The sequence below is a fragment of the Pipistrellus kuhlii genome, unplaced genomic scaffold (genome assembly GCF_014108245.1).
Source record: "Pipistrellus kuhlii isolate mPipKuh1 unplaced genomic scaffold, mPipKuh1.p scaffold_m20_p_2, whole genome shotgun sequence".
Classification (NCBI taxonomy): domain Eukaryota; kingdom Metazoa; phylum Chordata; class Mammalia; order Chiroptera; family Vespertilionidae; genus Pipistrellus; species Pipistrellus kuhlii.
The window spans coordinates 63,992,745-64,008,895 of NW_023425515.1; the positions used below are offsets into that span (position 1 = coordinate 63,992,745).

Sequence of the window (16,151 nt, forward strand, 5' to 3'; positions counted from 1 at the left end):
CCCTCCTGATATCAAGAGGGTATTATTTGTCTAATTTTATTCTACTTTTCAAAAAAAATCTAGATTTCCCGATGCTTTACTAATTTTATATAAGATGTAACAAAGTTCTCTTTTTCTCAGCATTACCAATTAGCCAGTTACTTCCCATCAGCATTATTTATATCAGTTGTAAGCCTGAGGTAGTTTTACTCTTCAGGGGACATTTCACAATTGATTGATACCTCTGAGGCTGTTACTGGTATGCAGTTTGGAGGGAGGTAGGGGTGTTACTAAACCTTCTAAATGTACAAAGCAACCCCTTTCTGCCATAAAGACTTACCTGGCCCTAAATGTTAATAATGCCCCAAACTGAGAAAGCATGGTGTATATGACTTCATCTTTAAAGTAGAGGGGAATGAAAGTATTACCCATAAATTCAGCATCCATATATATGCTGCCTTGAAACTGTTTAGTCATTGACTGATTTATAAAAAAGATTTGAGGTGGCTTGACATGATATAATGGAGTTATTCCTCAAATGTTATTAGATTTTAGGAAGTTATCAGTTTGTCTTTGCACTTTTTAAGTTACAGAAATGGCTTCACTTCTTGAGACTGAGTTCATGGAATTAAAAAAAAAATTTTGTGTGTGTGTGTTTTATTTCATTCAAGCGCTTAAATATAATGCCAGTGTTACGAAGGAGAAAACCATTCTTTTATTTGTGGCTGGACTAGTGCTGACGACATTTGTCATTGTTGGAGCCATCCTCTTCGTCCCAGGTAAAACGTACAGTTATTATGAGGAAATCAGGGCTAACAAGTTTGAGAACATAGTTGGGGGTGGGGCTGCTATAACCAATAACCACAAACTGTGTGTTATAAAACAATAGCAATTCTCTCAGTTCTGAAAACCTTATGTCTGAAATAAAGATGACATCATGACTATACTTTCTCCCAAGACTCTTGGGAAGAATCCATTCCTTGCCACTTTCATTTTCTGGTGTTGGCTAGCAATCTTTGCAATTCCTTGGCTTCTGGAAGCATAACTCCCATTTCCACTGTGATAAAACTCTTCTGCTTCTCTCTTCCAAAGACACTTATTGAATTTAGGCCCACGTTGTTAATCTAGGATAAGTTCCTTCTTTCAAGATCCTAAATTGTTTCATATATTTTGCTGTGTAATGTAATGCTCACCCTAATTCACAGCTTCCAGGAATTAGGAAGTAGGCAGATCTTTAGGGCCACCGTTCAACCCACTGCAAAGGCAAACTTCACAGGCCAAGACATGGAACTGGGAATGAACGTGGGAAACAAATCAATCTGAAACTGCATTTGCCTTTGGAAGATGGGAATGGGATTGGGGAATGAGGATATGCAGCCCATGGAAAGAACAGCTGAGACAGGCTGGGACTCAAAGTGGAGACAGTAGAAAGCCTTAATTTTATTAACAGAATACAATATGGGTCTAATGTTTAGGAACAGAAATTTGGCAGCTCTCTTTGCAGCTGGAGTTAGTGAGGGTGTGGGGAAGAAAAAGATGAATTAAGAAGACAACTGCAAAGAATGGTTGTTTTGACTTTAGGACAGATTGAATATAGCAAAGGAAAGGATTGGTAAGAGGCTCCAAGGTAGTTAAAAGGGAGGCAAAGCCAGCGGAAGGTTTCCATATGTTGAGAATTAGATGTTGACATTTAGATGTCTTCAGTTTGGTCTTAAAAAAAAAAAAGTCACCACTTATTTTGTGTAAGGTTTTGGGGTAACAGTTTATTTTTAAATGTTTTGCAAATTATAAGAGTAGTATTGAGATGAATACATTTAATAAATTGGGTACTTTAACTTTTGATAGAGTAGGAACTAAGTAGAAAAATATTTTAAATGTTAGTTTTATTTATCAACAGGTGAATATTCAACAAAGAGGGCCAGTGGACTTGGTTTAATTGTAGTTCCTACAGTGATATTAATATTACTTCAGTACTCTGTATTTATGATAGGTAAGTATTTGTTATTTTAGTATCCTTGTGCCCTTTTTCATTTAAAAAGCAGCATTTTGATTAAAATATTTTTGTATGGTTTTATATAATACAATAAGAGTTAGGTTTTTATAATACAATAAAAGCTATTTTTAGTTAAATGTTTCCCTATATGGATTAATTTTAATGTTATATTAGGTTATCAAGGTATTTATTTTGTTAAAAAAAAAAAGTGATTTTCAGAGATATATTAATGCCAATAGTGCAGTTTAAAAATTATGCTATATAATTTCTTAATGATGATATTCATATTCTTATTTCAGTTTTTGAAGTTATAAGTAGATATTAATCTTCTCCTTCTCTTATTTTGCTAAAACTCTCTTTAAAAAAACTAGTTATACAAAATAGGATTGTAAATCATAGTTATTGCAAATCTTAACATTGTAGTTTTTAAAAATGATAGAGCTATCGAACCTATAATCGGTAACAATTTCCACTACATTTTGGGAGTAAATCATTAAATATTTTTGTTATTATTAAAGAATCTATTTTTTCCATTTGCACATTTAACTCTTGGTATGAGAGCCTATCTCTGGGTTGCTATATATTAACATGGTATTAATTTGTTCTAAAACACAATTAGGGGTTATGATGACTACAATGACATGGCTTACACAGTGGTTCTCCACCACAGTGATATTGTGTGCATGTGGTAAAGCCCTACTAATAGCCACTCGTATTGTGAAATACACACGAGTGGTAAAAGCAGCATTGTCCTAAGATCTGGGGTAAAAACTGCCAATCCAGCCTAGCTCCCTGCAAAAATGAAAGGCTGCTGAGGCTGTGAATGTGGAGCTGACTCCGGAAGTGGACAGAGATGGCTTAGGTCACTGGGAAAGCAGCCACCACTTGACAGGGAGCTCCTTGGTCCTAGAATACTGGCCTTGACTACGAAATACAAGTGGAAGTTATTGCTTTTTAAACACTTGCAACATGCTTTTTCCTTGAAGCTCCAGCTATTGGGATGTCCTCGTTCAGCATCACCATATTGATCCTTCAGGTGCTGGGCTTTGTGCTCTCTGTGGTCGGACTAAGCCTCTGTGTCTCAGGTAAGCGTCACAATCTTCTCTAAACAATTCCTCTCTTACCAGTAGTATCTCATAGAGCTCTTTTTCTCTTTCCTTTTCTTTGTTCTTCTTATTCTGTTTTAAATATATAGACTGTATTTGTTAGAGCATTTTAGGTTCATGGAAAATAGAGTGAAAAATAGAGTTTTCCTCTACTTCATCTACTACTCACTGCCTCCTCCGCTATCACATCTCCCACCAAGTAGTTCATTTGTTACGGTCTGTTGAACCAGCATTGCCACAGCATTATCACCCAAAGTGTATAGTTTATATTAGGGTTTATCTTGGTGTTGTACATTCTATGATTTTTATAAATGCACTAGAGGCCTGGTGCATGAACTCATGCACGGGTAGGTTCCCTCGGCCTAGCCAGCGATAGGAGGTGATGGGGTGGGGGTGGGGGGAGCCGCTGATTTGGGGGAGGGACCGCAGGAGGTTGGCCCCAGGCTAACCAACCATACTGTGAGAAATCGGGCTCCCTCCTCCTTCCTATCTAGGTTCTGGATGTGGGTGAACCAGATTCATGGCTGCCAGGGCCCCAGCAAAAAGGTCTGGGTCAGTGCGCATCATTCCAGTTGTTTGGTTCTAAGAGTTGGTTAGGCTTTTATATCTATAGATGATGACATGGATCATAGTCATAGAATATCATATAGAAAAGCTTATTTGCCCTAAAAATCCTCTTTGCTCTTCCCATTCATCCTCCTTATTCAGAAACCCCTGGCAACCACCGATCTTTTTACTGACTCCATAGTTTTGCATTTTCCAAAATGTCTTCAGCTTGGAATCATATAATATCTAGCTTTTTCAAATTGGCTTCTTTCACTTAGTAGTGTGCATTTAAGTTTCCTCCATGACTTTGTTTGACTTGATAACTCATTCCTTTTTATCACTGAATAATATTCCATGGTTTAAATAGACAATAGTTTGTTGATCCATTCACCTATTGAGGGACATCTTGGTTGCTTTCAGTAAATGGGAAAGGTATTGATTTGTTATAAAATCAGAGAACTAGACCCACAATATAGAAATGCATGTTTTTGTGTGGACATGTCTTTTCAACTTCATTTGGGAAAATAATAAGGAGTGCAATTGTTAGATTGCATGTTAAGAATATATCTAGTTTTGTAGTAAATTACCATGTTGTGTTTCCACCAGCAATGAATGCACATTTCTGTTGTTCTACATTCTTGTCAGCATTTAGTGTTGTGAGCTTCTTTCATTTTTCACTACCCTGTTTCCCCCAAAATAAGACAGTGTCTTATATTAATTTTTGCTCCCAAAGATGCGCTAGGTCTTATTTTCAGGGGATGTCTTATTTTCGGGGAAACACAGTATCATTTTGTTCCCACTGAGATTAGTGTTTTTTTATTGGCTGTATATAGCTTATGGGCTGTTTGTTTAATGACCAAACTGCCCTTCCTGTATTAATGGACGAGCTTTTAAAATAAACATTGTGTGGAGGCTTAGGCTTCACAAACTATTTCCAATTAGTCTTGATGTGATAAGGTACATGCTATGCCAACAAGGTTTTTTTATTTTAATAATTTGGAGTCATTTCATTGACTGAGTTAATAATACATATCTAGGTAATTTTTGTTTCTTGATAGTGAGAAAAATAATTACTCTCCCTAAAACTTAATTTTATCACTGTTATTGTTTCTTTTAAGAAGTTCATTATTTCATGTGAATCTCTAATGTAAAATTTTATTTGTTTTTGCAGAGTGCACACCAATGCATGGTCCTCTTCTGATTTCAGGTTTGGGAATTATAGCTTTAGCAGAATTACTTGGATTAGTTTATATGAAATTTGTTGGTAAGTCAACTTTCATTTTTATTAGTCTATGCCAAGAATTTCAAATATACTATGATTTGGAAAATGTTTTTGGTTGGTTCTTACAGCTTATGATCAAAGAAATGTATTGGAAACTAATGAAAAAGATAGAAAACATGAGATATTGAAAAGTTTAGATTATAGACTAGTTTTAAAGAAAATGGCTGTATATTTTGAATGCATAAACCTTTTAATGCTATGGAAAAGGAGAACTGGTAGAGGTTTGATTTTTATAAATAGAAAAGAGTTTTTAATTGGCCATTGTTTGTGTGATAAAGATTTTTCACAGAGACCTACTTGTGTCTTGCTCTTCTTGCAGACTGGACTGCTTATGGGCCTTGATGCCCAGGAGTGGACAGGAATTAAAATTCAAAATATATTATTTTTGGTAATTAAAGAGCAGTGTCCTCTGACAATTGACTTTGAAATATTTTTAGTTGAAAGCATTACACTATAATAAAAACATAGTGTTTTAAAAATTAGACTTTTATTATTTTTAAAATCAATTGTTATTAACTGTGGAATCAACTTATTGTTTCTAAACTTTGTATTTAATCTGCCAATTTTCAGTTTACAGATTTTTGTATGTTATTTTTTAAAATATATCTTTATTGATTTCAGAGAGAAAGGGAGAGGTAGAGAGAGAATCATTGATTGGCTGACTCCTGCATAGCCCTCACTGGAGGTTAAACCAGCAATCCAGGCATGTGCTCTGACCTAGAATCAAACCATGACCTCTTAGTTCATAGGTTGAAACTCAACCACTGAGTCACACCATCCAGATTGTATAAATTATTTTTAATACATATATAATGAGATATGTGCTCATAATAAGTGCCTAAAGATTTTCTCTACAATCTGATTTTTCTTAGTGTTTTTTTAAACTCTAAATTTATGAAGTAAAGCAAATTCTTAAACATTTATCAAAATATCAAAAGTTACAAACTAAAGAAGTAAAAAAATCTGTCTTTGTGCTTTACTTTAGGCATAATTTATGTGTTTATAAAAATTCATATAAAACTTGAGTTATTCAAATAATTTTTGAATTAAGCAAGTTCAAATAGTCAAATAATTTTCATATGACTTGTATAGTACATTCAAAGAAATTTTATCTTTATTTTTGAACTTCAGCTTTTGCTGACTGGTCATAGAGTTCAGTTCTCTTATATATTCTTTGTCTCCCTTTAATTAATGCTTATTAAACAATTAAAACACAGTACTTACCTAAAATTTACCTACCTTTAGTTTATGTGTACATGAAATCAGAGTTGTTTTGTCACTGAAATTTTCTAAGTTCATGCCTCATAATTTCTTAAAATACAACTAAGGCTTATAAAGTAGAATGGCATTCATTTGGTAGCTATCACAAGCATCACATTATGAATGTTGATACATATTCTATTTTTGTTGAATCTCCCTTCTAATCACCATTTGTTTGGTTCTGGAAAATGGAAACTGCTGATTATGTTGCTCCCTGTGAATGCCTGAGAACAGTATGTGAGCTACAGTATCCACACAACATTATGTAGTATTAAGTGTCACTCACTGATGGTCAGATCTTCGTTATTTTTCCCCCTTATATTATCTGGTTTTCCCTCCCTTTTATTGCCACACCCCCATGCCTTTCATGTCTAACAAAGAAGGATGTGCAGTACAGTTGCCAATAGGTCTGGAGATGCTGACTCAGGTGGAAACAGGCATTGTCTAGCTGTCACCCCCTTGACCTTGCTCTCACTCCTTCTCCATTCCAACACCTCCATCTCACATAATTTTTATGTGAAACCATAAAATTATAAACATATTGTTCTCCCATGAAGAGCAAAGGGAGATTATGAAAAGTCACCAGGTTATTTTTTATCTATCATAGTTAAATATGCAATGTGTAAATTAAGAATTTAACCCATTTTATTGACATGGTGAGAATATTCTAAATTACCTTTTTACATCAACCTGCCTGATGTCAGAGCTCAGAGGCACCCCTGCCTCCAGTTGAAGGGCAAGAAGAGCAAAGGTACAAGAATGTTGCTCTGTAGATGCTGCTGTAGACTAGGAAAATGGATGTGTGTTTCTTGTAGAGTCTATGAAGCTGAGTATGTGTAACATTAAGGTTGCAAATTTGAGCATTTGAAACAAGAAGTAAAAATTGTAAATGTTTCCAGAAAACTTTTACTCATTGCAGATGCTCTGTTTTGAAAAAGATTAATGAATGTGTCTCAACTTACATGCAATAAAATCTTCTGATAGTTACAAAAAATAAAAATTAAAAATAAAAATAAATTCCAAGCTATCTTTTTGAGATTAAGTTAATGTTCCTCTGAGAAGTTTAACTTGATCATTTACATTATTTCCAAGTTTAAATTTGTACCCTTACCTGTTACTTTAAGGAGTAAGATTTTACTTTCCTTTTTTCTGGTCTTCTTCTTTAACTGTGTTGGATTCTATTTCATGAAAGCATTTAAATTTTACAAAATGAAGTTAGGCACTGGAAACAATGATAATATGAGAGCATATAAAAAAATTAAAAGGAACTCTATCAACTTAAGCATGCTATTTATACAGGGTGTGTATATACTTGTTAAGTTTTTAAAGCCATTACCAGTATTAGAACTATAATCATGTTTTGATACAAACCAATCTAGTACCATTCATAAACCATATTGACCACATCTCAGAAATATTAGAATGACATGGAATAGAAAGATATCTATATAAAATTTTTAGTGAAATTGTCTTGTCCATTGTGGAGGTAAGGTGAATTCTGGTATTAATAGAAAAAGTATTTCTGAAAATTTACAAACTAGAATTATATTTATGGTATGTTTCAAGTGTTTCAGGGAGAGAAGAATAAGTCAAAACATTTCAAGTGCGATCACATGAAATGCTTAAGGCATTTTAAAATGATGTAAATGTGGCTGTTGATGCCTTAGGCCCATAGTGGCTGCAGATACATTACAGTCATTCTTCTGTTACATAGGTCAGATGCTTATTGGAGAGGATTAACTCAGGAAAATTAACTTTTGTGCTGTTTGGCTTTATTATATTAAAGGGTACACAGCTGACCTGTGTCCCTTTGAATCACTGCTCTTTATAGATCTCCCCCCCCCCCTTTTTCTTTCTTTCTTTCTTTCTTTTTTTCAGAATGGTCTTGGCAAATCTGATGTTCCTAGTGCCTGAGAACTGGAACTCATAAACTATTCTTTATATGTGATTAGGATAGAAAAGGAGCGACTTGGCAGTTCTTATTACCAATTCTGATGAATAAAGTTCTGAGCTCAAAAATATAACTCTAAAATCTGACCTTGGACCCTTCACTTTAACAATCAGTAATTTTCTTGGATGGGACATAGATAGAGGGCATGGCTTAGTTAAAGTGAGTTATATACATGTGGCAGTCATGATGGGCCTAATAAAGTTCTGTAATTCTGCCTGGTCTATTTGGAAAGTTGCTAAATGTGAATTCACTAATGTTGCCAAACCCATTTCTCTCCAGAGTACTATAAAAATAGGTTTTCTTCTTGATTAGTTGCAAGGACCAAACCACTTTCTGTGTACCTCCAGTGAGAGAGCTTTATTTAAAATGACAGTAACAGTGATGGGAATCTCATGGGATCAGGTACATAAGTGGGCCTCACAGAGAGAGGAACAGTAGGTTGTTCAGGAAATGGAAGGATCCAGTATGACTCCTAGGACTGAGTCATCATGCTGCCCTCTCAGGAACAAGAGTCAGTTAGCCCTACTGCCAGTTATGGTTGCTTGGTTCCTCTCTCTGTGGTTCTTTGCCTGCTAGCCAACTAGTTCATCCTCTCCTTTTTAGGTTCTTATTCTTCATCCTATTTATGTCTTCTCACTGTTAGCTTTTCTTACTGAGAGCTATAAGCTTTGAGCTTCTCCTTGCTTACTTCCCTTGTCACCTTCCTTTATCATCACCAACTTTCCACTCTTTATCTGATACTCTCCCTTCAGATTTCAGGGGAAGAAAGAAGCTTCCCAGGACAGTCAGCAGTCATTTTCCCTGTTCCAGAGCCCTATCAGCTTCTGGCCCACCTAGAGAGTGGTTGCCCTTGAGTCAGGCATCACCCACATTTCCCATCAGTTTTGGGAGCTTCATAAAGTGGGTCTGGAAGATAGTAAATAAATAGCAAAGAACCTTAGAGAAGTTCTGGGGCCTGCCTCAGTCTACTAATAAGCAAATCCAGTGCTGTCATCCAATTAAGAGAGCAGTGGGGTTGACTACTCTAACTGGTAACATCCTCCTCCTACAGACTCATTCACAGGATATTGCTGGATGAGGTTTTTTTTTGCAGGAATCTGATTCTGTATTTAAGACTGGTTTTAGCTGCTCTGGGTACTCCTCAACTTGGATTTTGTAGGGAAGCTCTCTCTTCTTTATGTACTTAGAGCAGTTTTTTTGTTTGTTTTGTTTTGTTTTCCCCTTTGTCACATTCTTCATGCTCTATATTCCTTCATCTTCATTAACCAATCCATTCTGAAGCAGTGAAGGGTAAGCTAGGAACACAGAGAACACAGAGAAAGACTTGGCTGTAGCTGAAATTAACTCTTTAAACTCAGAGGAATCTGAATATTTTCTTTCATTTGTTACCTACTTGGAGCTTTGAAAACTGGAAAGATGAAAAAAAGGAAAAAGAAGACTAGGCTACAAGGAACAAGAGCAGTGAGCTAAGGGTGGGTGATGGAGTAAAGGCAGAGATTGGTCACTGTCGAATTCTGCCCACTTATTAGGGAGGATGTTGAGTCCACGTGGGGTGAGTAGATGACAGCATTTTTCCATCACAAAGTGGGGGAGATATGGTATATGCAAGTGAGCAGATGGGTATGTTTATTATTTGATGCAGGTAGATTATTTGCAACATTTTAATTTGTCAATTCATATAATTCAGAACATTCTGTATTTTTAAAATATATTTTTATTGATATTAGAGATGAGGGAAGAATGAGAGAGAGAGAGAAATGCCAATGATGAGAGAGAATCATCTGTTGGATGCCTCCTGCAAGCCCCCTACCTGGAATTGAGCTTGAAACCCTGATGTGTGTCCTTAACAGAAATGGAACCATGAACTCCTGATTCATGAGCCGATGCTCAACCACTGAGCAACCCCAGCTAGGCAAAGATTCTGTATTTTTTAAATAGACTATCAAAACTGAAGCTCAATGAACTTTTTGGCACTTCTAATTTTACCCCTGAACAGTTTATTTTAAAACTAAACAGTACATTGGCTTAATTTCTTTCATTAATTTATTAATCATTTTCTTACGTTTTAATTTTATCAGCTTCCAATCAGAGGGCTATTCAGCCTCCTAGGGTAAGTCAAAATTTCTTAAGTGAATTGGGTCTGATCACTTGATTGTTTCGAATGAGCAATGATAACTGAGATCTTGAACTCTTTTGTTGTCTGTTTAATGAAAGATCAATTTAAAAGAATGATGAAGACATTTCATAATGTTTGCATAAATATACCCAATTCTATTTTAAAACTTATATTTGGTCATTTAGTAGCAATGGGATATAAATGATCAGACTTCTCATATCCAGTACTGAAAAGTTTATGTGTAAAAATAATAGTCATTGTCTCTGCTGAAGGAAAGCTGACTCCAGTATATCTCCTTACCTGTTGGATTAATTTGATGTGCTTATTTCAGGCTTAAAATAGGGGATAAACTTACATTAAAATGATTTTACTTAAAATAATATATAAAATAAATGCAAATTTTGCTTTAAAGTATCTGTTCTGAATTATGATTCATTTCCTTCATTTTATAAGCATTTTCCTTCCTCCACACTGTACTGTCATTTTCACTGTATCTTAGCTTATTAAATTATCTAAGAAAATTTTAAGAAAAGGAGTAAATTTAGGAGATAAACTGAGAGAAATAAATGAGTTGGGTTAAAAGAAAAACTTTATAAAGAGAGATGTGGTGACAGGAACAAAAGCTACTCTATACAAATAAGACCTGGAACGGGCTGTATTGTACTCATCTTTCCATAAAGGATTTAATGATAGCTGTACCTGCAATGCCACGGGTGAGACTCCTGTGTGGCAGGAAGTGGGGCTTGCAAATGCTGCTAATTCTGACAAGCCACAACAGACATGCCTGAAAGGCAAGGGGGAGCAGGGGTGCTCTACCATGGGTGTTTATTCTGAGAAGGGTGCCATAGCTGCACAAACACACAGAAGTTTTTCTTGTGCCTCTGTTGGAGATTATCTAGCCATTACACCATTAAATCCTAATACATTTTCTTTGCATGACTTACAAATGATTGTTTTGCTCTTATCTCTTGTTTAACTGTCCTATTTATTATGTTGCTCTTTATTTTGGACTTTAGTACATTTTTCAAGAAGTTAGGTTTTCTTCACTAGATACCAGGTGGGGTGGGAAATTCTGCATATAAAAATAATGTTGAGAATAAGACAGTTATTATTAAACAATTGGTGAGACTTCGCAAGCTTTGCTTTTTAACCTTTATTGCATTGCTTTCAGACCATAGGATTCACTGTTTACTACATAGTTTAAATGTTAGCATATATAAATTTCATTATGAAGGACATGAAATTGATTCTATTTTTATATAAATGTATTTTACATATTTTTCAGAAAGCTGTAGAGGAACCCCTTAATGGTATGTGATTATTACAAATTTGTATATTTTTCTTGATCCATTACCAGATCATAATTTGAACTGGTCCCCAAAGCAGTTTTGTCTATGCTTTGGGAAAAATCCAGAGCTTTTTTTCTTCTTCTTCCTTTTTTCTTCTCTCTTTTTTGATTATTAATCAAGAATCAAGAGTATTATTTTGCAATGTTCTCACCTCTGAGAAAAATGCACTGCTCTGTGTCTCCCAAGTAGTTGCATGCATTAGCCAAGTGATATTGGGCAAGGGGACTACTGTTTTTTCATATTAGCCAAGATGAAGTGCTGTAGTGCCCCCAATATAGAAGAAACTCAATTAGTTATAATTTCTGGTTTATAAATTGTAGGAAGATATAGTCTCTCACCGTGGAGTGAGACCAAAGCATTTCACTTTCTCCTTAAATCTAGATTTATTTTCTCAACTATTTCCTCTGTGGGGAGCTGTGGGTATGATCCACAGAAAGGCATTGTAATCAAATGCCTTAAAATTAATTTGTATTTATAGCTGTGAAATAGTTGGGATGATATTACTACCTAGTTGCTTATTATAATAGAAATGATTTTTAATTGTGGAACCTTTCTAATCGCTTGCTTGGCTTGTTACTAATTCTTAGCATTTAAAGAATCAAAAGGAATGATGAATGATGGTAAGTATAAAAAGCACATACAATTATAGATTGATTAAATATGGACATTGAAAAGAAATAAAATTGCTTCTTGGAAATATGGCATTTTAAATAAAAAGGACTCTGTCAAAACATAAAGGTTTGCATGTCTAGATTTATAAAAGTTAAATCTACTCTGATAAAATTGCACCACTAATCATATAAAAGCTGTAGGGTGTCACCCATCAGCTCTCCAGTCGTACTACTACAGCAAAGAGAAACTACTGTTTTTTAAAAAAACACCTTTCTGGTATAGTGACGGTTACTGTAAAATGGTTTTTATGTGACACGTAGATAATCTGGCACAAATCTTTATAATCTTGACAGAGTTCCCTTTGTGCTTGTGTTGGTGATTTTGTTGCATTTAACCCATGGCAGCTTAATATCTCTGCTTTTCCACAAAGGAACTTGGTTCTAACCTTTAGGGAGAGGATTTAAAAGAAGAGAGAGAATATGGTGGGTGTGACTCGGCAGTTGAGTACCCACCTAGGAACCAAGAAGTCACTGGTTCTATGCGTGCTCAAGTTGTGGGCTTGATCCACAGAGCAGGCGGCACTCAATCCATGATGTTTCACTCTCATAGATGCTTCTATCTCTCTGCCCCTCTCCCTTTCTCTCTCTCTGGAAATCAACAAAAAAAGTGTTAAAAACAAATGAAGACCAACTCTTCCCTGCCCTCCCTTAAAAATCCTATCTAATGAAAGAGTAATAGGCAAATTGACTTTCACTCCGAGACACAAGATGGCTGCCCCCATGTAGTCAAAGATGGCTCCCCATGTGGACACAAGATGGCCACCACAAGATGGCTCTCAGGGTAGGGCAGTTGGGGGGACCAGGCCTGCAGGGGAGGGCAGTTGTGGGCGATCAGGCAGGCAGGGAAGGGCAGTTGGGGGAGACCAGGTCAGTAGGGGAGACCAGGACTGCAGGGGAGGGCAGTTGGGGGAGACCAGGTCAGCAGGGGAGACCAGTTGGAGGAGGACCAGGCCTGCTAGGGAGTGCAGTTAGGGGTAACCAAACTGGCAGGGGAAGGCAGTTAGGGGTGACCAGGTTAGTAAGGGTGGGCAGTTAGGGTCAATTGGTTCAGCTGGGGAGCAGTTAGGTATCAATCAGGCTGGCAGGGTAGTAGTTAGGGGTGATCAGGCTGGCAGGTACAAGCAGTTAGGGGCAATCAGGCAGAGCCAGGCAAGTGGTTGGGAACCAATAGCCCTGAATTGTGAGAAGGATGTCTGACCGCACTTATCCTAGACCTAAACAGGCAGTCCCTTATAGGGTCCCATATTGGCGAGCGTGTAGGCTGGACTGAGGGATACCTCTCCTGTGCACGAATTCTGTGCACGAGGCCTCTAGTCTATATATATATGTATATATAAAAGCCTAATCAACGGTTACCACTGGTTAACCAAAAGACTGGTTCTTATGACATGCACTGACCACCAGGGGGCAGACACTCAATGCAGGAGCTGCCACCGGGTAGTCAGTGTGCTTCCACAGCCAATCTCCCAGGGCCAGCCAACCTCCTGCAGTCCCTTCCCCCAGCTGGCTGGATGGTCAGTGTGCCCCCACAGCCACCCTCCCACAGTTCCTTCTCTCCCCTACCCCCAACCTCCCGTGGTTCCTACCCCTGGCCAGCCAGCCCAATGAGTCCTTATTGGAACTGGGCAAGATCGGCCCGATCACCAGCCAGGCCAAGGGACCCACCCGTGCATTAATTCATGCACAGGCCTCTATTAAATAAATAAAAAGAGAGAGAGAGAGAAATTTTGGCCACTCCAGTTTTTTCTTTTTGCTGGGGGGACTTTGGGCTAACAATTTAAAATTTTTATTAAATATTTCAAACACATACATTTGTTAAAGAAGTCAGAGATATTGAGTGCTATAAGTATTTATTTATTTCCATTTACACTTTAATGTGCTTTTACCTTGTCAAAAACTTCTTCATATGTTTAGTATTTACTGTCATGTCTTGGTCAAGCAAATAGTCAACTTTTCATTTTACTGTTTTAAAGTCTGTGAGTACATGCTCACCTTTCTAGTAAAAGTGAAGCATTAACTCAGTAGGCTGCATTCCACTGGACAATCAATGTTTGCCTAAGAGTAAACTCACACCCAATATATGTTAGTGGATTAAGTTTAAAACAATGTTCAGGCTGTGTTCAACAAGGAGGCACAGAATTATCCCATTTTTGTAGCTGTGTGTCACAGCCTTTATTACAAACATGCACGTTTCATTATACTAACTACGGCCCTCCAAAAATAACGTAGTTAGTAGGAATAAACGAAATGGTTTTAAACAAAGAACTGGTGCATGGAATTGTGTCATTGTTTGCTCATGCTTTCATTCTTGTGTCCTATATTTTTAATTTTTTGTTCTTCCCTTTTCTATTGTGGAGTCATTCTTCTTTAGTTGAATAGAGAAATGAAACCCCTTTCCCCCATGGTAAAAAACAAAAACAAAAAACCCAGTATAAAGCCTTGAGTACCTTTTCCTTTGTTAATTTTCCTTAAGATGTAACTTCTTTTTTGAACCACTATATCAGAATATAAATCAGTTTTTGTTTGTTCATAGTACATAAAATCTATAACGACCTTTGAAATGTCCTTAATTGTGCTAATATTTAGCTGTACAGAATTTGTCGGTTAATTTTAAATGTCTGTCTGGTGGGATCATTGAGGTGACAGCTAACAGCATGATGCTCACTGTGTGTCTGCCTCATCCATGATTGAAGTACAAAGTACTCTCCTTGGGACCGTTTCCTCTTTGATTTATACCTAGTAATCACATCTTTATCTCACTTGCATTAAATGAATGATACAAATGTAAATTGAATGTGATGGAATAATATTCTATGAGAAGTACCTTTTCCTTTACAAAATCAGCATCCCTTGGTTTGTTCTCAGCTAATCCTGCAAATGAAAGTGATCAGACTTGGTTGATCCTTTTTCTCATTTGGCATTGCCCTTTCCCTTAATGCCACAAAAATGGCTAATGATCTGCCTGCCTTATATCTGTGACCTTTGCAAACCTAAGATTAAATCCTTTATTTTTAGATATTATATATCTGAAGCAACTTCAAATTTTTAAGATAAATCAACTTGTTAATGCATAAAAAAATAGACACATTACATGTTCATTTCTCAATTTTTCAGAATAACTGAATTGAAGTGATGGACTCTCACTTGCAGAGTATTAAGATGTGAAAGGAATGCACTTATGTTTAAGGACCCTGACCTTGACTCACTCACTGTTCAAGAGAAGAAAACAAGAAAAGTGACTCTCATCTACAAGAGAAAATAAATCATTGAGTTTTAAATGATTATTATAGTTAAGTTTTTATTCAAAGCATTTGATTTAGTTAATAAAAGAGTTATAATCTGTGTTGTGTGCCCAATTGATATCCAGTTTTTTATTGTTAATTTTCTTCAATTAGGGGCAAAAGTAGAGTGGGCAACTTCCAAGAATGACACCTTTCAGATCCTAGGACCTCTTGACTTTTGGTTTCCAGTGTAAATTGGTTCAACGGGAGAATTACCTGGGACTAACCTGGTGGCTACCCAGAGATGTCACTGAAAAATGGTGGCTTCCTTCGAACCTTAGCAAACTCAGGTTCACAGCCACTTTGGAATTTACGGTGTTATCCCAATAATGTGTCTACCACTTCTACATCAAGAGAATAGCAAATTAAGTACAGGCAGGAATTTAGTTGGAAACATTTGTGTGTTGCTTTTGTGCGATGTGATACTCTTGGAGATTGTGGTGTTCATTCTTGGGGGTTGCCATTCACACATTCTTCAATAGATTTAGGGTGATTTTATTGATGGATGTCTTTTTCTTTTATTCACACAACCTTTCAACCCTGTCTTGTCCCCCTGATGTTTGCTTCTGCTGTGCAAGATGTAGCACCTTTTCTCCTCTTTGGACATGGTTCAGTGA

General features: G+C 36.5%; 1 protein-coding gene across 7 annotated transcripts in view; it reads left to right on the plus strand.

Moving 5' to 3' along the window:
• The window catches only part of CD47 (CD47 molecule), a 59,213-nt gene extending 43,618 nt beyond the window's left edge, over positions 1-15,595 (plus strand). For 2 of the 7 annotated variants that reach the window (XM_045584013.1, XM_036448568.2), the window contains 8 exons: positions 651-758; positions 1,877-1,969; positions 2,959-3,057; positions 4,796-4,888; positions 10,196-10,227; positions 11,519-11,543; positions 12,170-12,202; positions 15,368-15,595. In XM_045584013.1, the coding sequence (XP_045439969.1) occupies positions 651-758; positions 1,877-1,969; positions 2,959-3,057; positions 4,796-4,888; positions 10,196-10,227; positions 11,519-11,543; positions 12,170-12,202; positions 15,368-15,372 (488 nt within the window). In that variant the 3' untranslated portion in view covers positions 15,373-15,595. Of the gene's footprint in view, positions 1-650; positions 759-1,876; positions 1,970-2,958; positions 3,058-4,795; positions 4,889-5,225; positions 5,386-10,195; positions 10,228-11,518; positions 11,544-12,169; positions 12,203-15,367 lie in introns of those variants that run through there. The other 5 variants (XM_045584014.1, XM_036448569.2, XM_036448570.2 and 2 more) reach the window with 5 other exon arrangements.
• The last annotated feature ends 556 nt before the right edge of the window (positions 15,596-16,151 follow it).